Source organism: Callorhinchus milii, unplaced genomic scaffold (genome assembly GCF_018977255.1).
Source record: "Callorhinchus milii isolate IMCB2004 unplaced genomic scaffold, IMCB_Cmil_1.0 Scaffold2, whole genome shotgun sequence".
Taxonomy (NCBI): domain Eukaryota; kingdom Metazoa; phylum Chordata; class Chondrichthyes; order Chimaeriformes; family Callorhinchidae; genus Callorhinchus; species Callorhinchus milii.
The window spans coordinates 89,706,916-89,730,775 of record NW_024704743.1 but is presented as its reverse complement, the minus strand read 5'-3'; the positions used below and the strand labels follow the sequence as shown (position 1 = coordinate 89,730,775).

General features: G+C 40.3%; 1 protein-coding gene across 1 annotated transcript; it reads left to right on the top strand.

Moving 5' to 3' along the window:
* The first annotated feature begins 909 nt into the window (after positions 1 to 909).
* Positions 910 to 22,039, top strand: LOC103184941 (copine-3). The gene is made up of 16 exons (XM_007903204.2): positions 910 to 1,000; positions 4,856 to 4,992; positions 5,834 to 6,013; positions 8,671 to 8,745; positions 9,998 to 10,069; positions 10,613 to 10,696; positions 11,593 to 11,682; positions 13,664 to 13,759; positions 14,738 to 14,824; positions 15,408 to 15,467; positions 16,520 to 16,653; positions 17,658 to 17,712; positions 17,803 to 17,854; positions 18,337 to 18,470; positions 19,501 to 19,737; positions 21,029 to 22,039. Exons 2-16 carry the CDS (start codon positions 4,864 to 4,866, stop codon positions 21,134 to 21,136), a joined length of 1,593 nt encoding a protein of 530 aa, XP_007901395.1. The 5' UTR covers positions 910 to 1,000; positions 4,856 to 4,863; the 3' UTR covers positions 21,137 to 22,039.
* Positions 22,040 to 23,860: the final 1,821 nt, after the last annotated feature.

Sequence of the window (23,860 nt, the reverse complement as noted above, 5' to 3'; positions counted from 1 at the left end):
AGGCAAACAAAGCAACAGTACAAAAAAGACATTAATCTGTAGGATTAACCAATTATGGACACAATGCAGGGCTCACCATCCCTCTGATCCAGCAGGACTCCCCCCCCCCCCCCCCCCTCTGCTCCCTCAAATCACAACCCCATGCACCCAAACGTGGACGGCACAAAACCAACCTTGGGTACATCACCAAATCTGGCGCAGCCACTTCTGAAACTACTGCCTCTTCCTCTCTGAAGCTGAAACCTTTGCGCGCTGTCACTTCTTACCTGGTCATCTAATAGGCAATGCAATTACACAGCGCCTTTCGCGTCAGGGGGACATCCCAAGGCGCTTAACAATAATGGCTTGAGGAGAGCGGGGAGTCAACATGCAATGCACCTCAGTGCAGGGGGGGGGGGGTACAGTCGGAGTTTCATTCTGTTTAGCATTCTTTTGTGGAGTCCTGTAGCTCAGTGGTTAGAGCACTCGCTTTGCAAGCGAGAGACCTGAGTTCAATTCCAGGCAGAGGGCGAAACCTTGGGCAAGTTTCCTTACTCCACACAGAGCCTAATAATAATCCCTCCAAAACCAAAAACAATAATAAATTGGTCATTTTCAATCTACGACTGTTTGTGGGACATTGCTGTGCGCAATTGGCTGCCGCGTTCGCCCACAAATATACAGTCAATTCACTTTACAGTGTACTCTGTGAAGCGCTTTGGGACGTCCTCCCGACGTGAAAAGCGCTATATCAAATGCAAGGATTATTATTATTATTATTATTATTATTATTATTATTATTATTATTATTAAAAGTCTCACTTTTCCCGTATTAGTCTCCAAAAAAAAGAGGGTTAATTGATTGGCCCGGATCAGGGTGGATTGCGTGCGCTCGGCTCTGCTCTGCTGCGGCTCCGCCTGTCCGCGCAGTGCGAAGGGTTTGGTCTGTGTGTGGATCGCAGTGCGCGCTGACACGCAGCTCAGCGACAAGGCCACCGGGAGCACAGCACGACTGGAAACGGTAAGCTTTCGGATAACTTGTAACCACACCGCAGAGGGGATTCACGGGGTTATTCTGCAAATGTTTAATCCGACCCCAGGAAACTGCAATCGCGTTTTATCCTCATCCCCATTTTAGTGCTCTGCCTGGCCTGCACCCTCCTGCAGCAGCAGCAGCAGCAGGAGGAGGAGGAGGAGGAGGTGGAAAGATATTATATATATTTTCCAGCATCTGCAGTACTTTGCCTTTCGGAGGAAAGATATTGTTGCACTTTGAGACGCTGCTGGGGTTCAAGTGATTTTGCATCGGACCAAATGCAGATTTCTAACGCTCGTAACTTCTGTTTACTGCGCTGTGTTACTGTGCGAACTTCCTGGCCAATTTGGCCAATTTCTGGAGTACACCCATCAAAGGCACAGGGAGGTTTCTTTCTGCTTAATTCCTCTCCCTGGTTCTGCTGAGCTGAAGCCCAGGTTACAGAAGTGATTGCCCTGCAGACAGGATATGACTGATCTGTCGGCAAGAGTCAGCAGCAGCTGGGGCTGTGTTGGAAGGAGGTGCAGTTGCCAGTTTATGGAGGTTTGTGTTAGCAGATCCAGTTCCTGAAAAAGCCCTTTTTTTTAAAAAAAAGGCAACACTTCATAAGTGTGTGCTAGCCTGGCTCAGTGGTAGCACTCTCACCTCTGACTCGACCCAAACCTCTGGTTGTGGGTTCAAGGTCCACATCAGGAATTGGGATCACATAGTCTAAGATGAAACTCCGATGTAGCCCTGGGGCTGGGCTGCATTGTTGAAGGCGCCTTCGGATGAGAAGTTTACCTGTGGTCCCGTCTGCCTGTTCAGGTGGATGTTAAAGATTCTGTGGCACTATTCAAAAAGAGAAGGGAGTTTCTCTGTCCTGGTATCATAGAATTATACAGCACAGAAGGAGGCCATTCGGCCCATTGCGTCTGTGCCGGTTCTTTGAAAAGAGCTATCTAAAGCAATCCCACTGCCCCGTGCATTCATTTTTTTTGCATTCACTTTTCTCTGTAATTTTCCTCTATAAAGAGTCAATTTGTTCAGTGGATCAGCACTGCTTTAAGTGATCCATGATGGATTACATTCATTATGGCACTCACCAACACTATACACAGTTGCTACACTTTACAGTAAATCCCATGAAGTACTTTGGAATGTCTTGACGTGAAAGGTACTATTATCAGATGTAAGGTAGAGTAAGTCTCTACTTTTCATTTGCCACAGTTTTGGAGAACATTGCATTGGAGAGCAAACATAGTAATATTTCACAAACATAATTCATGTATCAGCTAAGGCAGGATGGTCCAAACGTTTTGGCTGCTGAGGGCCATATGCCCTATTCGAGAAACGTCCGCAGGCTGCATAAGCAATAAATTTGTGTTTCCCTTCCAGAAACGTAACATAACATTTACAGGTTATTGGGCCAAATGAAATGGGGGGGTGGGGCATGGATGAAATTGGTCCAGCGATTAGATTTGTATGCAAGCAAGCAGGCATATTCTGTCTATTGGCAAGCAATTGTCACTGCCAGCAGGCAAAATATATTTGGTTCAAAAAGTTTGTGCCTATTCAGCTAAACCAAGCCCATTGTGCTGAGGCTGAGGTCAAACTAATCAATGTAATCAGACAATGAAGTATGTACTCATTGGTTATTGATTACTGCAGAAATTTTCTGTTGCATTTGCCAACCAATATACAGTCAGCACACTTTACAATAAAATCTTGTGAAGTGCTTTTGAGTTGCTTTGGCAATGATAAGGCACTGCATCAAATACAAGGGTTATTATAATAGGTTCAGTACCAATTAGTGTCTAGTGACTAGAGGATTTGCAAGATGTCAAGTTTAGTACTCTGTTTTGCAACTCTACAAGAAAAGTGAAACAGCACAAGTTACATTTATATTACACCTTTCACATCGGTAGATGAAGCGCCTTAGGACATCCTCCCGATGTGAAAGGCACAATACAAATTAAATTTTGTATTGTAGTATCTAATCATTTATAAAATACAATACAACACAAATATAATTTATATATCCTCCTCACCGGCCTTCCCAACTCCTCGCTTCACAAGCTGCAGATCATCCAAAACTTTGCAGTTTGTGTACTCTCACGCACCAGGCTCTGTGACCCCATCACTCCCACCCTCGCCCGACTCCACTCGCTCCCCATCCCCCAGAGGATCAAGTTCAAGATCCTCATCTTTAAGGCCATCCATGGCCTTCCCCCCTCCTACCTCTCTGACCTGCTGACTCCCTACCAACCTGCCCGCTCCCTCCGTTCATTGGGCTCTGGCCTGCTCCATGTCTTCCGACCGATCCGTCCTACCACTGGTGACCGGGCTTTCAGCCTCTCTGCCCCCACACTCTGGAACTCCATCCCACGGTCCCTTTGCCTCGCTTCCTCCCTTGCCTCCTTCAATGCCGGTCTCAAGACCCTTCTCTTCGACCGTGCTTTTGGTCTCCCTCCCACCTCTCTGCTTTCCCTCACCCCTACACCACACCTCCCCCATTCTCGGGTCCCGACACCTGACTGTTCAGCGCTTTGGGACGTCCTCCCGACGTGAAAGGCCCTCTATAAATGTAATTTTGTTGTCTTTTACATCGGGAGGACATCTCAAAATGCTTTACACTGTTGGCTAGACACTGTTGACAATTTGCTTTGCAGTAGTCTTAAATAATTGATGTCAGAAGACAGGTTAGCTTTGAACTGATGTTGTAATTAATGAACCAAGTACAAATCCTTGTTGGAGTTAATAATAATCCTTACATTTGATGTAGCACCCAAACATGTTGACAAAACATCTCAAATTGCTTTACAGGATTGTTACTATACTCTTTCACATGTTAGACACTTGGCTGACCAAAAAAAAGGTAACAGTCTGACCCCAATGTGTGAAGTGTTAAAGGGTATCATTGTGACTTTAAGTGCTTATGGGATAAGAAGAGAAGTGTAAAAGAAAACTTGTACTGTGTATAACTTTTCAGCTTTTGTAATTGTACAAGAATGTTTTGTCAGCTGGGTATCTGACACATGTGGTGACCCATTACCATGCTTAAGCCTCATACACATCTTCGTCACCTCCTGCCTCAACTACTCCAATGCCTTCGGTCATTCCACTGGTCTCACCAGCTCCAGTACCTACAAACTGATTCAGTACTCCGCCATCTTTATTCTCATCCACACTAAACTCACGACTAAAGACCTTTCTCTTGTCCAGCTAGGACCACCCTACCCGTTAGGGATTTGGCTTGCAGGATTAACAGGAGCTGAGTGTGATGATTTCTGGTCCCCAGTGACTGCTCTGCCCTTCCAAACCCTGCCAATGAGCTGTGCTCTCATCAATACCACAGCCCTGCCTGGCTCAGAAACCGGACTACTGAGACCACCACAAGGGGCTGGATCATTTGCAACATGTCACCTTGGAGCCAGTTCTGCCCGCTTACCTCCCGCAACAATGCTAGTTGCTTGTTTGACAGGAAACAAGTGTGGGTTTGAGCCCTCACTATGTGGCTGGTAATTACCAGGAACTCTCTGCAAGCATGAAATGGGTGAGAGAATTGCCACCATCTTCCTGTCTGCAGCTCAGGCACACGTCCCTTTGCATTGAGTGATGGTTTCACCAATTGGAGGTGCAGAGTTTAAGCAGCAGATTGACCTCTCTGCAGGCCAATCGAGGTAGATTCCCGGTGCTGAATGTGTGTTCAAGAACTCGGTCTCCAAGTAATGCCTTCCAACAGTTGTTGCCCCAAGCCTCAGAGTTGTTTTATTGAAGTGTTTCAATAAGATGTTTTATTGAAGTGTGTTTCTTCCTCCCTGGATAATGTATTTTGTTTTCTTGTTCTGCATTTTACAGATTAACAGATGGCACAGTGTGTGACTAAAGTAGAGCTGAGTATCACCTGCGACAATCTGCTGGATAGAGATGTTGGGTCAAAGTCTGATCCATTGTGTGTGTTCTTGATAAGCACTGGTGAAAAACAATGGATTGAGGTAGGGAACTACCCATTGATATATGGCAAGTTTCACAAAAATATTTACCAGTAATGATTTTCCCTTCCCTTTCCTCAGCTTCCCCATTCCCTCATCTCACTCCCCTCCCTCCACTCCACCCCCTTCTTTTAATGTTACAGAGCATATTTAAAAATACTACTTAGCATTTGTGTACTAGTGGTCACTGTTTAGTTTTTTTTTGCAACTTCACAACGTGCACTTTCACTGCTCCATTCCCAAAACTCAGCAATTTTCTTTGGTCAACTCAAGCAACCCAGAATTCTGGCATTGCTTCACCCCACCCCCACCCCACATACACATGTTATATTCTTAATTAATTGTCTTGCCATTTTGTTTACAGAATATATTTTGTGGTTAAAATCATTTAACAGACACAGAATTAGAATAAGCCTATTCAAAGCTTTATGAACTTCCTGGTGTTAATTCAGCTCAAGTCATTTTTGGGGCTGAGTAAGTTCCATCTCATTCCTAGATAATTGTATGAACACTGTTTTAAAAAAGAAACATTTATTAAAGTTAATCTCTGGACCAGTTTTAGAAATGTTCTGTTCCAGATTTGGGGAAATTACCATGCATAGGAGACATATATACATGGAACTAACTCTCACTCTGGTTTGGATACTCTTAAACATGATGATGGATTTTTGCATGTGTCAGACACCGAGTGTTAGTGGTACACATTGAATATAAACATCCATTTTAAGTGTGAGTTTATGAATAGCTCAGAATGCATTGTATCATTGCATTGTGTTCTCATTATTTTAGAAATTATTCTTGATTCCAGATATATTTATCAGACGAGACATTTGTTTTGTTGCAGATTGATCGCACAGAAAGAGTTGAAAATTGCTTGTCTCCGAAATTCTCCAAGAAGTTCCTGGTAGATTATTATTTTGAGCAGGTTCAAAAATTGAAGCTTGCAATTTATGATATTGACAATAAAACCATTGACTTGAATGATGATGATTTCCTGGGAGAATTTGAATGCACTCTGGGGCAGGTAAGCACAAATATTTCCTTTTTGGACCAAAAATACTCTGTGTATACTCTTGCAGTCTTGTTTTATTTATGTATTACAGGAATTTTCAATGCTAGCTCAATTATAAAATATTTTTCATTATGGTGCAATAGACTTTTTTAATATAAAGAGATGAAGCAAGTTTAACCTTTTTTGGTATTCAGATACTACAATATTATAATTTTCAGTCTAACTTGTGTGAGATTCCCCTATACTATGAACTGGAATAATGTATTAACTGATAGTATTGCCCATAAAATATACGGTCAATTCACGTTACAGTATATTCTGTGAAGTGCTTTGAGATGTCTTGAAGATGTGATAATAATAATAATAATACTTGCATTTGATATAGCGCTTTCCACGTCGGGAGGACGTCCCAAAGTGCTTCACAGAACACACTGTAAAGTATATTTGTATATTTGTGGGCGAGCGTGGCAGCCAATTGCGCACAGCAATGTCCCACAAACAGTCGTAGATTGAAAATGACCAATTTATTATTGTTTTGGGTTTTGGAGGGATTATTATTAGGCTCTGTGTGGAGTAAGGAAACTTGCCCAAGGTTTCGCCCTCTGCCTGGAATTGAACTCAGGTCTCTCGCTTGCAAAGCAAGTGCTCTAACCACTGAGCTACAGGACTCCACATAAGGTGCCATATCAAATGCTGGAGTCCTATAGCTCAGTGGTTAGAGCAAGCAAGAGACCTGGGTTTGATTCCCAGAAGGGTGAAATGTTGGGCAAGTTTCCTTACTCTGTTTACCTAGCAGTAAGTAGGAACCGGTTGTTAGTCAATAGGCGGATCACTTTTCTGGGGGTAATAATTCTTTTTAAAAAAAATTATAAATTGGTCACTTCAGTTGTGTGCAATTGGCTGCCACGTTTCGCCTACAAAATATGCAGCCAATTCACTTTACACTTTACAAACTGCTTCACACTTTACAGTTTCTTGAAAATGTGATAAGGCACTATAATAAATACAAGTGCTATTATTATATTGTTATATTTAAATGTCCATTATATCTTTCAAAAGAAGCATGTTTTTAATTGCATATCATTTCTAAAGAAAGAACATTATCAGTATTTCATATGGATTATTTGACAACATTAAGAAATGGTGTTAAGGGTTTTTCTGAAGTGGAGACTAGGAACATTATTTAGATTATTTCATGAGTGTGTTTAATATAATGTGTGATGTATAACTAGTGCGGATGTCCTATGAGGCAAATGTACGCAAAATGACCAATGTTGTTTGAAAATGGATCTGTCACTTGGTAACAGTTAAATTAACTTTGTAACAATTATAGTTCATCATAGAATTATACAGCACAGGAGAGGCCATTCGGTCCATCGTGTCTGTGCTGGCTCTTTGAAAAGAGCTGTTCAATTCAATCCCACTCCCCCACGTTCTCCCCATAGCCAGGCAAACTTGTCCTCCTCAAATAATTATCTACTTCTCTCTTAAAAGTTGCTATTGAATCGGCTTCCACCTTTCAGGCAATGCCTTCCAGATCTGAACAACTTGCTATGTGAAAACATTTCTCCTCATCTCCCCTCTTTCTTTTAACAACTATTTTAAATCGGTGTCCTCGGGTTACCGACCCACCTGCCAGTGGAAATAGTTTCTCCATGTTCGCCCTATCAAATCCCCTCACAATTTGAAAACTTCTATTAAGTCTCCTCTTAACCTCCTCTGCTCCAAGGAGAATAATCCTCGCTTCTCTAGCCTCTCCTCATAACTGAAGTCCCTCATTCCTGGTACCATCCTGGTAAATCTCCTTTGCACCCTCTCCAATGCCTTGACATTCTTCCTAAAGTGTGGGGCCCAGAACTGAACACAGTCTCCAGCTGAGGTCCAACCAGTGGTTCATAAAGTTTCATCATAACCTCCTGACGTTTGTATTCTATGCCCTTATTTATAAATCCTAGTATCCCGTATGCTTTTTTAATAGCTTTATCTACCTGTCCTGCCACCTTCAAAGATTTACTTATATGAACCCCCAGGTCTCTCTGTTCCTTCACCCCTTTTAAGATTGCCATCAGCTTATATTGCCTCTCCTCATTCTTCCCCCAAAATCCATCACTGCCCAGTTTACCAGTCTGTCTATGTCCATATGTATCACTACATGTTTGGGTGTGGCATATACATTGCAGGCAATAATGAGTTGTTCGTCTCCAGGAGATTTCCACTCACATAGGTAAACGTGAAAAATAATACCCATACCTTTGTCTAAACAGAATCAAAACTATTGTAGAATTAATTTAGTCCTGAAAATGTAATGCTACAGATTTACAAATCTAAAACGTATTTATGTACAAATGTAGCTGCTTTTCTTGTAATCTTTTGTCAAATGAAAAAGCTGATGGAAATAATAATTTTGTGAAAAACAGTGTTAAATCTAGTGCAGTTGAGCTTTGAAATGTCTATGTGGATATTCAGGATCAGATCATTGGACTGTGAAGTTTCCCTGTGTGTTAAACACGGTTGAGGTGTGTCAAACCACAGTGCAGGGCTGAAGTTGTTAATGTGAATCTTCCCATGCATCGTGGTAGCATTGACAACACACAGCACTGCAGTCCTGTTTTACCAGTTGTAGTGACAGCAATATCATCAATCTGACTGAGGTGTAATTGTTTTGGCAGATTGTCTCCAGCAAGAAACTGATGAGACCGCTCCTGTTAAAAAATGGAAAGCCTGCAGGGAAAGGAACAATCACGGTAAAGAAGAAAACCTTTTTCTGTTTAGAATTACTGAGGTCAATTGTAGGAATATTTCATCCAAATAAATGCACCAACCAAACAAAAAAAAATGTGGATCAGGATTTGTAAAAACACTAAACTAAAACAAATCTGCTGTTTTCATATTATTGTATGTTAAGGTGTTTGAATCGAAAAAATATGTTGTGCACAAATGTTGTTAAACTTCTAAAATGTGTTGCTGTAATATTTGTCAACAATTAGACTACTGGGAATTTTTTATGATGGCTTCAAATATGTGAATGCAAATGAATGAAAGGCTCTTAATTTATTGAAATGTTTATAGAGTACTTCAATGCGAGTAGGTTTTGGTAGCACAGTAGATACCTATAGTTGAAACACTGGAAAATAGTATGTCAAATTTGTTTGTTCCTGAAGGTTCAGATACTTGAAACAAAATTGATGGCATTGTGTTTATACTAATCTAGTCAGTTATCACATAGAGACATGTATGGCAGTATTATCAATCTATTAATGTAAGTCCAAAAAATCTCAGTCTTACCCAGTGACGATTAAATGCTAATCCTGAGATCTGTTTATTGCAACATTGTGTTTTCAGTTATGACATACTGTATATACTATATACTTTTGGGGATTTATGTTTTTTTATAGTTTTTAATAAGGTGAGTGGTCTGAGAAGATTTTTTNCAAATAATAGGGTATTATGAAAACATTTTAATTAGCAATAAATGTGACCTTTTACATCAGGCAGAGTCTTTAGTAGGAGTGATACTAGGAACAAGGAAGAAGAGATGCTGAATGAATCATGAGCATTATACAGGGCAACAGCTTCATAACACGGGCATGTGGGTCCAATGACTCAGGCCGTGTGTTATAAAATGGCACAATTTTAAAAAGTCTGGCTTCTGGATAATCAGGATACAACTGATGTCAGTTGCTGTGAATAGCATGCTTTTGTAGCATGTCAGAAGTGATGGACGTAGTGACCTGGTATTTCTTTTCCCAAGTTACTGGATTTGAATGAACTGATTCTAAAATTTTCAGGTAAGTAAAGGTCGGGGTCAGCAACCCAATTGCATCATAGGCAAACTTGTGTTATAGCAAGGCACGTTATAATGGGGTTGTTCTGTACTTAGAGTTATATAGTGATGGAAATCCGCAAGACAAAAATTTTAAAAGTGCCAATTTATGTATGCTGAGTTTTAAAATCCTTGTTTTTCAATTTTATTGTATTTCATTTGGGGATCCTTAGATATTTGCAGAAGAGGTAAAAGATAACCGAATGATAAACTTTGAAGTTGAAGCTCGAAAACTGGATAATAAGGTATTTGTATGCTTTATGTTTAATTTCAAATTAGTTGTCTTCATTTTCATACATAAGATCTCTTCGGGGCATATTCTTGCAGCAGTTGTTCAGAGGTGTATGAGAAAACTTGAAAATGAATTTCCCTCTAGTTTTTACTCTCTTTGCCGGTGACTTGTGCTCAGCATTTTTGTATTGGTTTGACTGAGATTAGCAACGGAATGATGGAGAAGTCTGGAACACAGAGATACATACTGTGCAATGTGCAGAGCTAAATCTGTTTCCATTTTCCTGAATTTTACACATGAGTACTTTTGTTTGCATGACATTTCCGACCATACATTTGATATGGTGAGTCTGTACAGTTTGGAGATTGATGATGGTTTTCTGTGTGCATCAAGTATCCTAGTTAACCAAGCCGTTGGCAAGATTGTTTTATAACAGCTTCCTATTACTGTTTTCACTGCTGAAAAATTGCTTAATCGCTTCAATGTAACACAGTTTGCAATGTATCACATTTCTGTTTGAATAATACCCTGTTTCATTCTTGTGTGTGGCTATTAGGATTTCTTTGGGAAATCTGATCCTTATTTAGAGTTCTACAAACAGACTGATGATGGAAAATGGCAGATGGCGCATAGAACTGAGGTGAGAAGTTCACTGTTCACTTTGGTCTTTCCTGTCAGAACAAAGTGCAATGTAGATTTACAAGGGTTGAGTGGACACAATAAGCAAGAAAGATTGGACAGGTTGAGATTGTTTCTATCTGGAGATGAATGACTGGTGGAGGATTTTTTGATGAGTCCAAAAGAAGGGGACTTAAAGATAATGTAACCAGTAGCTGATCCAAAAGGAAGCTCAGGGAGAACAACTTTATACAGAGGGTACTGAGAACGTGGAATTCTCTACCAGAAGCTGTGGTTGAAGCAAAAAACAACCAATATAACAGGAAAAGTGATGCATACGTGAGAGAGAGAGAGAGAGAGAGAGAGAGAGAGAGAGAGAGAAAAGGGAATAGAGGGGTACAGATGAAGAGACTAGGAGGGGAGCAGACATGTGTGAAGTATAAACTGGAGCATGGACTAATTGGGCCAAATGGCCTGTTTTTTTTACTGTAATTCTATGTAAAACACATAGCAATTGTATTATTTACTTTGTTGGGATTTCATAAATTCAACATAAAATTACAGAAGAGCAGATCTTAATCTTACTATTTTGAAGTCAACAAAAGTAGAGAGCAAAATAGGTCCATAACAAAATACTCAATGCTGAACAAATTCCTAAAAGAAAAATACTGTTAACTCATATAATACAGTAATAGTCATTCAGGCAATATTTCCAATGGGATGATATTCGAAATGAAGTTTCAATTCTCTCCTTTCACCAACCAAGACAAACCACTGACAACTGTTCCATATCATGATACAAGGTCTTAACACCTTCGTTGCGATCAAGGAAACAAGACCCAAAGCAAAAGATTCAAATTGTTAAATTTACTTACTTATATTCCTCTCTTTTAATCTTTCCTTTGTTTGTGTTTTCAGGTCATCAAAAATAACTTGAATCCCACTTGGAGACCCTTTAAAATCCCTTTACATTCTCTGTGCAATGCTGATTTACAGAAGCCTGTCAAGGTATTGGGAATCATATTGACCTATTTGGGAAAGAATGGTTTTGTTCTCATTTTTTGAATGCTTGGATAAAATCTAAATGAAATAGGAAGTATTGCTCTCACTTTGGCATAATATTTCATGATGTGTATACTTTGTGATGTAAATGCAATTGTATGGCATTTAAACCAGATGTTACTACTCCCTCCTCTACATGGGTTGGATTGGTGTAGTATGATGTATCGTTATAATGTTGTTACTGATTGGAATTGGGCAGTGTTGAGTTATCAGCAATAGAATAGGCTTTAATAATTCAGTATTAAGTGAAACCAGCACATGTTCTTCATACAGATGAAATTCTAGCACTGCATAGCTGTTATGCAAATACAATGTTTATTATTATCAAATGCATGATAACAAATGTACAATATTAAATGCAGTAGGATCCTGAATTACTCCACACCAACTACAATGGGGCTTTTTTATAACACAGTGTTTAGGATTCATAAAATCACAACCATACATATAGCAAGGCACGATGGCCGGTCTCACTGTGCAGGCAGGCATGCACCAGCTCACTCACTTCTTGGATCCCAAAACAGAAAACAATGTCTGACTTCCACTTGCCATAGATGTCGCCTCCTGTTCATAATCTTTACACTGATGGAATTAAAGTAGCATCCATTTATAGCGTGAACATTTATATGCTCATAATGATGAGTATTAATGCTGCAAATGGAACACCTATTTTGTGAACTCAGCTTCAGCATCCGGTACTTCAGTGTAAGGTATGATACAAGTCTGACTAGTACATAAGTACAAAGAACTATTACTCTCGTAGCCACAAGTTTTCAGGGCAGCTGGAATGATGGTTTCATTACAGTTAGTAAAAGCTGTTGAGACAGAAGGTATTGTTTTACTGTCTGTGGTTTCAAAAATCTATTATAAAATCTTGAATACTGTAGAGACACAGAGCTGCTTCAAATTGATTAATTGCTTTTTTGACTCGGGGCATAAAGTGAGGGGAGACTCTTTTGCGTCTTTTTTTCTGGGGATTTGGGATGAAAACTCCAATATAAGTTGTGGAACTCTGTAATTGAGATGATCTTGAGAAGTTGCTTTCAATAAGAACAATTAATGTGGAGTGGTGCACGATAGCAGGTAGTGCCAATCCAAATCCATTTGAGCTTCTGATCGGAAATAGTTCTCAAGACCATTGAAGGGGCTATTTTTAATATGAAAGACATAGTCACACAGCTTGGGAGAATAACCAGTAGCAGGAAGTATAAATCCTGCTGACTGATCAGAATCGATCTGCTGAATAGTCCAGTCCAGAACTGCACCAGATGCAGTTTCATTCCAGACAGGTATTACATTGTGGTTATATGGTTTGCATTGAAGTTGTGCAATGAACATGTTAAATTGGATCCATTATGTTGGAATCTGGAACTAATAGGCTAACCAGGCTCCGCGACCACATCACTCCCACCCTCGCTCGCCTCCACTGGCTCCCCATCCCCCAGAGGATTGATTTCAAGATCCTCATCCTCACCTACAAGGCCATTCACGGCCTCGCTCCCTCCTACCTCTCCAACCTACTATCCCCCTACTTACCTGCCCGTACCCTCCGTTCCTCTGGCTCCGGTCTGCTCCACATCCCCCGCCCCAACCGCCCGACCATCGGTGGCCGGGCCTTCAGCCTCTCAGCCCCTAGGCTTTGGAACTCCATCCCCCAGTGCCTTCGCCGCTTCCTCCCTTTCCTCCTTCAAGGCCGGTCTCAAGACCTTTCTCTTTGACCGTGCCTTCAGCTCCCCTCTCGACTCTCTACCCCCTCCTCGCTCCCTCCCTTCCCTCCCCTCACCCTGACCATTTCCCCCAATGCTCGGGTCCTGACCCAACTGTACAGCGCCTTGGGACGTCCTCCCGACGTGAAAGGCGCTCTATAAATGGAATCTTGTTGTTGTTGTTGTTGTTGTAATAACCTCTTGACTTTGTCCCTCTTTAGGTGGACTGTTATGACTATGATGATGATGGGTCACATGACCTAATAGGTTCATTTGAGACTAACGTCGAAAAACTCCAAGAGGCCTCCCAGAACTCAGTAAGACTTTGTGTTTGGTTTAAATGCTCAGATTCTGCCATTGTATTGATGCTCCAGCTGCAAGTTATTATTTTGTGGAGGGGCGGGGGGTCTTTATTGTTTTTTGTTTCATTTTACAGACCCTGTAGATTTAATTGGATGCTTACATTGGGATAGTACTATGTCTTTGTTTATTCTTGTTGGAGAGTGACAAAACTGGAGAGAAGGTTGCCCTCGCTGGATCAGCATGCTTATCTAGCGGATGTGAATCCCTTGTCTGTGAGAAATTGTTAAAAGTGGCTTAGGGTCTTGGGTTAAAGTTCCTATTCCAGATCACTATCCAGTGCCCCCATTCCCCTCTCCTCCTCAGTTAAAAGAGGGAGGTCATAAACTTAGACATTTCAGAAAGGTTGGCCATTTAGTCCATTGTAACTGTCTTTTTCTGTAGAAGGCTCGGGTCCCACTGAAGCAATCTGCGCTAACCCCATTGTTCTCACTCTTTCCTGATATGATTTTTAAACAAAATCTTTCATCCAGTTCCCTTTCAAAATAACATAATTTGCTTTAATATTCATTTATGGTAACAGATTCCAAATCCTAGGTAACGCAATGAGGACTAACAAGTACTCAGCAAAAAAAAACAGCAGCATTTGCACTGCAAACTGCTCAAGTAAATTAGATGTGATATTTCGTTCATGGGGCAGGAAGGTGGGAAGTGATTTGTGTGTGAGATTGTTGCACATTGTTTGTAGTCCAGGCCTTTTGTGTCAGTCGAGTGGCCACAGTTGTTGCTACCTTGCATATCTGAATGCATTATCGAACTGAATTTCTAATTGTTTGAATAATTCGAATGAAGTACAGTATGTTCTGATGTGCCATGTGTTTGTACTGTTGTCTCTTGTCCTTAATATTGCAGGACATGTATATATCTATATATATATATTCATGTGTGTATATGATGCATTTTATCAGGACACTAATAATGCGCTTCTCTCGCAGACAGAGTTTGAGTGTGTTAATGTAAAGAAAAAGGAGAAGAAAAAGAATTACAAGAATTCTGGAACTTTGAGGGTTAAATTATGTCAGGTATGTGGTGCTGGGGATTTTTTGTTTTGATGATTGAGGATGTTTTTAAAATCTTTGTTTAGGAAAACACTGTGCTTTCTTTAAATGGTTTGTTCTGAGAAACTTGCTTTTTTTAAAAAAAAATCCTCCATTCATTTAGTGGCATTCATGTTAGGAGGAGGTTTTAAAGCACTTCTCGGGATTTACTGTAAAAGTAACTGTCCATATTTTAGGCAATATTGTTATTGGATAACATATATATCTACAGTGATTTGTCACGCTTGTTAAAAATATTTTTCAAGGCTCCTAGGTGGAGCTCTTACACAATCTCAACATCCTCCATCTAAATAAAGCAGAGATACTGGGCCAACAGAGCCAAGTGTCAGATCTATTGTGAGCAGTCTCCCTTCTTCCTCACAAAGTCAGTTCCGGCCTGGGTCAAGTACTTACTATTAATTGTGCTTACTTGTATCTTAAAATCCTTTCAAATGAACAAATAAGAAAACAAAAATTGAGTAGGCTTTGATAATAGTTCCAGTGTATGTATTCCAGATAAGTTATGAAAATAATTCATGGCTTTTATTTCAAACCTTTAACTTTGTAGATTGTGAAGGAGTACACTTTTCTGGACTTCATTATGGGTGGATGTCAATTGAACTTTACTGTAAGTTTACTGTTCAGATTTATCATGTATTCTAATAGTGATAATCTTTGTGGATTGCATTGGTGTTAACACTTATAATAATAATACTTGCATTTGATATAGAACCTTAGCATGTCTTCAAGACGTCTCAAAGCGCTTCGCAGAATATACTGTAAAGTAAATTAACTACATTTTGTGGGAGAAAAGTAGCAGCAAATTGCGCACAGCAGTGTCCCACAAACAGTCATGGATTGAGTGACCAAATTACTATTTTTAAAAATATATATTTTTGAAGGGATTATTACTCCCAGAAAACCAATCCACCAGTTGACTTGCAAATGGGTCCCTACTTACTGCTAGGTAAACAGAGAGAGGCCTATGGAGTAAGGAAACTTGCCTAATGTTTGCCCTGCCTGAGAATTGAATATTGTCCTCTCGCCTTGCTCCTAGGTCCTCTGGTTTACGGGATGAGTGCGCCAACCAATAGACTACAGGACTCCATTGCCTAGTTAGCTGCATGTTAATTGTAGTAGTATTAACTAGATATGGATTGTAATGATGTTAACTGGATTTGGGTTGTTAGAGTGTTAATTAGTTATGCTGGACTGAAGCATACGTGCTTGAGATATAAAAGCGCTCTGAAATATTACCCCGCATGAAGGGCACTATATAAACGCAGGTTGTTGTTACTATTACTGTTGTTGGAGTCTTTCTCTAATAATAATAATAATTCTTCACATTTATTTATTTTAGACGGTCTGCTCCTGATAGCTTCTTAATTGTTCATTGGCTATGGACAACCTTTCCTCTCCCCTCCCCCTCGACTTGTGAAAATGGTTGGGCCAAAGGTGCTTGTTGCTGCCATTGATCCAGTGATCCAGCCGACAGTGTCATTGAACCTTCAAAGTATTTCAGTCCTGGTTTAGGGAATATTGGATTAGCTCTACTTTAAAGTTTTTGAACAATCTTGCCACAATCTGGAACAGTCTTTGAATAATTTTGAACAATAATGGCTTGTCTATCTGTATTCCCTTAACTGATTCAGTAAATATATTTCTGTTTCTTAATTGCAGGTCGGGGTCGATTTTACAGGTTCAAATGGAGACCCTCGTTCACCAGATTCCCTACATCATATCAGTCCTAATGGACTTAATGAATATCTGATGGCAATCTGGTCTGTTGGAATGGTCGTTCAAGACTATGATTCGTAATGCATCCCTTGTTATTATTTTTATTAATTCAAACACATTATTCCTCTAATTCTTTAACCCTTGCATTTGCTGCAACAGCAACAAAATTACATCTATAAAAGGCCTAAAACATTGGAAGGATGGCCCAAGGCGCTGGACAGTTAAGGGTTTGCACCCGAGCTGGGGATTGGAATCAGGAAGGTGGAAAGTAGGGGAGGTGGGTGGCCGAAAGCACGATCACAAAGTCTTTAGACGGGCCTTGACGGATATACAGTATATTTATACATCACCCCGAGACCCAGTGCTATGTGAAGGCACTATATGAATGCAAGTTGCAGTTTGATATTGTGCCTTTCATGTCATCAGGATGTCCTGAAGTGCATAGAATCATACAAATGTACAGCTCAAATCTGCACCAGATCTCAGAGCACACTGCACTTTCAATTGCTTCACAGTATTGTGTATGTTACAGGGGCAGTCAATTTGTGCACAGCAATGTATTGCAAATTTTCAGCAAGTGAATGACCAATTTTACCTCGCGGAATCTTGGCCAAGAAATTGGGAGAAAATTCTCTTTTCATATGGTGCCTTAAAATCTTTAAGGCAGACAAGACCTTGGTATCATCTGATGGATAGCAACTATAATAATGCAGCGCTCCTCAGTACTGTAATGGAGTGCCAGTTTAGACTGTGAATTCAACGTCCCAGTATGGGGATTGAACCTGCAGTCTTCTGACTCATAGGTGAGAGTCCTACCAATTGAACTAGGCTGAAGCACGTAACACATGATCACTGCATCCTTCTATCCTAGATGTTGAGCTGTAATTAGACCAACAATATCTGTAAACAGGGTAGTGAAACAAAAGTGAGAGATCTCGTAACATCTGTATTCCTCTAAAAAAAACTAAATGCCACACGTATTCTATTTCCCTGCTGACAATGACATATCCTCTTTTTCTCCCTCAATTGTACACATACGTAGTTTACCAGCAGCTGTCCAACCATGGTAATTTCTTTACAGAGATAAATTGTTTCCAGCATTTGGATTTGGTGCACAGATACCCCCAAACTGGCAGGTAAATGAAAGTCACTTACATAAAAATAAGTACTGTATCTTTTATACAATTGACCTACATTATACTATAAGGCATTGTTCATTCTTCTAGGTATCACACGAGTTTCCACTTAACTTCAGTGCTGATAACCCATTCTGTTCAGGTATGGAATTAAATGTATATATGATGTTAGCTTGACGACAGTTACGTGCATGCTAAGTACCCCAATACAGAAAGGGTGTCAAGTGCAGAGAGTGTCGGGGTGCATATGTGCGGTAATCTGTTTGAGGTAGGGGCAGAAGGAGACCATTGGACTCATCAAACTTTTGGTGGTGGTTAATTGAAGTCCTGGATAGAGAATGACAATGAATAGACAGTTGCTGGATCTGTTGGATGAGAATCTGATAACAAGTGTTTTGTGGCAACTACATTAATTAGCCTGAATATAGCAATTGATTGACAATCTACTGATATCATTATGAATTACAACAACAAAAAGCCTTCCTTTCCACTGCCATTGTAAAGTTTCATGCTACGTATAACCCAAATCAATTCTACACAACTGCAGGATTTATAGTATAGTGGATATTCATTAAATTTTTTATTGAATGCATTTGATGTTATATTATCGGTTACATTCTTTAGGTGTGCAAGGGATTGTGGATGCCTACCGCAACTGTCTGCCTCAAGTCAAGCTATATGGGCCCACAAACTTCTCTCCCATAATAAACCATGTGGCTGGATTTGGAGCTGCAGCAGCACAGCAACCAGCAGCTTCAGTAAGTGTTCAAGCATTTAATCTCGCTAACTATAACTGCAGCAAAATGGCAAGTTTTAAGAGTTCTGTAAATGATAACATTATCTATATCTCAAGTAGAATAAATTATATCAAAAGAGATATTTTGGCAGTGAGCTCAAGCCTGTAATTTCATCCCAAGATTCAGTTGGTATTTATGAACCACTCGAACCTAATGCTTATTGAGGGTATCAAGATTGCTGCCTTATTATTCTTCAGGTGTTTCTTGCATTTTCTATGTGATGGACTCAAGGTATGAATGGTACTTTTGTGGCAAATGTCATACATTGTATCTTCACTTTGTCACACGATGCAATCCAAAGTGTGTTTTACCACTAAGCTCTGTTCCTTAATTTTCCAAAAAATGTTGTACTATTGTAAGAACAACAATTGCTTGATCTGATTCATGACAAGAGTATATCCTGGGGTTCAGATATGTGTTTTCAGCTTTTTTCTTGAAACTTCTGGCATCTTTAGAATTTCCCCAATTTGTAGTTTAAGTTCATCAACAATATCTGCTATGTGCTTAGAGTGTGCGTGATCTTGGGAAAGTAATTGAAATTGTCATTTTGGTGTAGAGTAGCACTCCTGCCTCTGGGTCATTGGATTGTGATTCAAGTCTCACACTTGAGCTTCAAACTGACAGTCCTGTGCAGTACTGGGAAATACTGAACTGTTGGATCTGCAATTGTTTGGATGAGCCATTAAACTGAGATCTCATCTGTCTGCTCCCATGTGGATACTAGAAATCCCAAGCCACTATTTTAAGAGTGAAGGGAAGTGTCCTAGCCTGCGGTCCTGCAGATTAATTCACTATTCACCTCATGGCTGGTTGCAGAAATGTACTGGTGGAATTGGTTGCCACATTGATTTACAAAATAGTTGCAACATTGACATAACTATCCTTGAGATGTTTCAGTGCTGTGTAACAACTTATCACAAGTTGTTTCAATAGAAATACTTCTATGGTATTTAGAGCCTGCATGTTTGAATTTTGAAATATTTCTAAACAGCAATATTACATCCTGCTGATCATCACGGACGGAGTGATAACTGATTTAGATGATACACGACGTGCCATAGTCAACGCTTCCAAATTGCCAATGTCCATCATCATCATTGGTGTTGGTGGGGCTGATTTCACTGCCATGGAGTTCCTGGATGGTGATGATGGTGTTCTTCGATCCCCCACCGGAGAAATGGCCATCCGAGATATAGTCCAGTTTGTGCCTTTCAGAAAGTTTCAAAATGTAAGTGTCTCATGAAATTTGTTTAACTTTTTGTTGTGTAGATTTACGAAGAATTGTTCAAGCTAGTCAATAGGGTAAAAGCAGAAATTCTTAATTAGTATTACAAACTGCACAGGATGGAGTCACGCTACAATATACTGTGGTGAGCCTGGGTTTGCCAATAGCATAAGTCTGCTGTGGACTTGTGCCATACAAGAAGAATGCTACACCCAGTTTCTCGTGCCGACAAGCTGGCTTCCTGTGGTTTTAAAAAAAAATGTCCACATGCGTGCAATACGTTAACAGCAACCAGAAACCAATTGCATAACTCTAGACCTCAATCATGTAACTGCCATGAGGATCAAAATATACTGCCATGTCAGTGTGGATCACTTACTTTTTATTTTCACATGAAATGTGTTTTTAATATTAATATTCCTTGTTTATGTAATTTGCAGCACTGCTGCTAGAAATGAAATTACATTTGTTTGTAACAAATGGTGAAGGAATTGCATGACTTGGGAGTATTTGCTCCTTTACTTATTTTGTGCTTTAAGTCCTTGTTGCTATTCTGGGGTTGAACATACTTCCACTTCTTGGATCCAGTATCAGTGCAGCGCTATATTAGCCTGGTGAGTGACAAGCTGGCTCAGTGCATCTCGCTTCTGAGTCAGGAGGTTATGGGTTCAATCTCCATGTCAGAACTTGAACTCACGCCTAGGCTGACACTCCAATGCAGTGCTGTGGAGGTGTTGCATTGCTGAAGGTGCCGCCCCTTGAATGAGATTTTGAACCGAGGACCTGTCTGCCAGTTTAGGTGGATGTTAATGATCCCATGGCACTATTTGAAAAGAAAAAGGAGTTTCTCTCAATGTCCTGGCCAACAATCCCCCAAATAAAATTGGGTATTCACCGCACTTCTCTTTGTGGGACACTGCAGTGTGCAAACTGGCTGCCCATTCGCTGACAAATACAGTCACTACTCTTCACAGTAAATCCTATAAACTGCTTTCTGACGTCTTCCCGACATGAGAGGTGCTATACCAAATGCAATAATTATTTATTATTATTTTATTAAATTAGTGATAAATTATAAGGATGTTAAGACTGGGCGCTTTTATGTGCTATGGGCTGATTTGAGATGGGGAGGGGTGGGGGAATTGCAGTTGGTATTCATGTTTCAAGTTGAATGCATGTGTACCTATTTGATTTTAATCCAGGGTAACTTTGACAATACTTTTGAAACAACTTTAATATCTTGTTAATTTATCAGTAACACATATCCATGGTATGATTTTCTCTCATTCCACAGGCACCTAAAGAAGCTCTTGCACAAAGTGTATTGGCTGAAGTGCCTCAGCAAGTGGTGTCCTACTTCAACACACGTAAACTGCGCCCTCCCAATGAGACCAGTACCTGAGTGTCTCTGGATGTACCTATCATTGTACTTTAGTGGTTTATACACATGTTTATTATGGAAGTATATGTGCCATAGCTATAATGTGTTTATATTGTGATTAATCAGAATGCTGTTATAAAGAAGGATAGTATGGAGAAGAGAAATTGTACTTATTTCTTCTCTTTTTCTCTCTGTATCTATGATATATGTGTATAAACTTCAAGACATTTAATTTCTCTCCTCTATACACACTTTGTAGAGACTTGACATTTTGGGATCTCTTCCTGCAAGATTCATTCATGGAGGATTTGGTATATATTACAAGCATGCATCAAAGTGTCTCAATAGTTCAAGACAGAAGTTAGCTAGAAGACTTATGCAGATGATGATCCAAAGGGCACCTGAGAGGGCACTCTGTGTGTTTTCAGTGAGCCATACAGATCAGAAAAATCCCACATTCATTGGCTACAAATACAATCACTGTGTTTTACAGTACAATCCTGTGAAGCACTTTAGATGTTTTGACAGTGTGATAAGGCACGATAGCAAATATAAAGATTATTATTATATGATGCATTTTGGTAATACATTTAATGTGCAACCAGATAATACCAAACATGTATAGTAAACTGCTGATAACTCATTACTCCCAAGGGAAAAGGGCTCAGTAGCAAGGTAGGTATATGTATAAATACATAAATAAATGCGGTGGGGATATTGACATCATGATGAGTTGTAGTGACAAGTTAAGCCAGGGTTGAGTTATCAGGAGTTTATTATGTATGTAACCAAATGAAAGCCAAGTCATCATCTGAACTGATTCATGTCCTTAAAGGGAATTGTTTTCTGATATCCATCATCTTCTTTGTCATGTACATTGCTTATGGCACTTCTGTAATAATGAATAAAACATCTCTTATAGAATGTTTGTTTTTAGAAAAAATCTATTGTATTAGTCATACATGCTTTTATTTATTTGTAACTAGAAAATATTTCTTCAAAGAAATATTGTGAGAATACGGAATGAACTACTTCAGAAAGTCATCAAGGCAGCAACAACTTAAATGTGGGGTAGGATCTCAGAATGCTGAAGAATGGTGTAGTATGATGGTGAACCAGGAAGAAAGGGGAGTTGATCATAAGCACTGTCAAAGAGAAAAGTTTATAAGTGTGAACTGCAGCTGGGCAAAGAGGGAGCAAGGCAGAGGATTTAGGCAGAGAGTTCCAGGGATTCTGGACATACTGCCTGAAAGGATGCCCCCCCCCCATAGTGGAGCAGAGAGGTTGGGGGATGTGGAGATGGTTCAAGACAACTGATTGAAGGGGCAGGTCGAGGAATAGGATGTGAGCTGGTTGGAAAGGTAAGAAATTACTCTGGCATGAGTGATTTTGTAGGTGAGTGTGACAATCTTGAAATCAATCCCTTCTGTGACAGGAAGCCAAAGGAGCCTGGGCAAGGACTAGAGTGATGAAGGAGTGGCAAGGGAGACTGGTGAGGAGTGCATTGGAGAAATCAAGATGATGGAGGTGTTTAAAAGGGAGAAAGATCGTTACCATACTTGGAAAGTGATAGTATTCATCTTATTGCATCGCTTTACATTGGTATCACTTCACATTCATCAAAAATGACAAAATGGCCCCTCAAGGCAATAAGCAACAGTGTGATGATGGTCACCTCCCCCTGGCTCGGAGTTGTGCTCCACCTCTGTCAAGTGCTCTGGGATGCTACCCTGCCCGAGGAGCGCTATATAAAAGCAAGTTGTTGTTGTTGATAGATTCTCACTGATGTTGAAAATGCATTCATATGTAACCATATTGAATCTCCCAAGTGTAGAATGCTGGTTAGGGCAGATGTATTGCAAAGCAAGAACATCAATAGATGGAACAGGCTCAATAGGCTGAATAGTCTGTCCATGTTTGACGTCCAAGAAATCAATAGCACTAAAAGATAAACAGATCCAGAAGCCTTACTCTATCCCCAGTGCCTTCGCCTTGCCTCCTCCCTTTTCTCCTTCAAGGCTGGTCTCAAGACCTTTCTCTTTGACCGTGCCTTCAGCTCCCCTCTCAACTCCCTACCCCCTCCTCGCTCCCTCCCTTCCCTCCCCTCACCCTGACCATTTCCCCCCAATGCTCGGGTCCTGACCCAACTGTCCAGTGCCTTGGGACGTCCTCCCGACGTGAAAGGCGCTTTATAAATGGAATCTTGTTGTTGTTACTGTACTGCCTTTGTTATTTTAAATGAATCATCAACACCACCCATTATCCACACAGTGAAGGAATGCAGCAAACTCCTTCAATGCAGCAAACTCCTTCAATGAGTCAGAAAAGCTATGGCTCCCTCATTCTTCATAGATTCTTCATTTGGTCATTGTGTATGCATGTTAAGGTGCCTGTAGAAATGGCCATTGCTTTACATTTCTTCCCATTAAATACTGTACCATCCTCCATTCTTTACTGTATATCTGCTTAATGTGTGCAGGTCTGTTTGAGTGATATCTTAGTAAATATGAATCTTTCCTTCCCTATATATTGGGCCAGTGCCAGTTTTTACATGGGTATGTTTTCATTTGCATAGGAACGCCACACTCCTCTGTGATGCCACTGATCGGTTTGAATAATAATGTCTTTACATTACCCTGTGGCTGCTTGCGCTGTGGATTCTGCTCTGCAAACACAAAAGGGCGTCATTACAGAGCCATGCAACCCAGGAACAACTGCACCCGTAGGTCTGGAGATGGTGGAGAT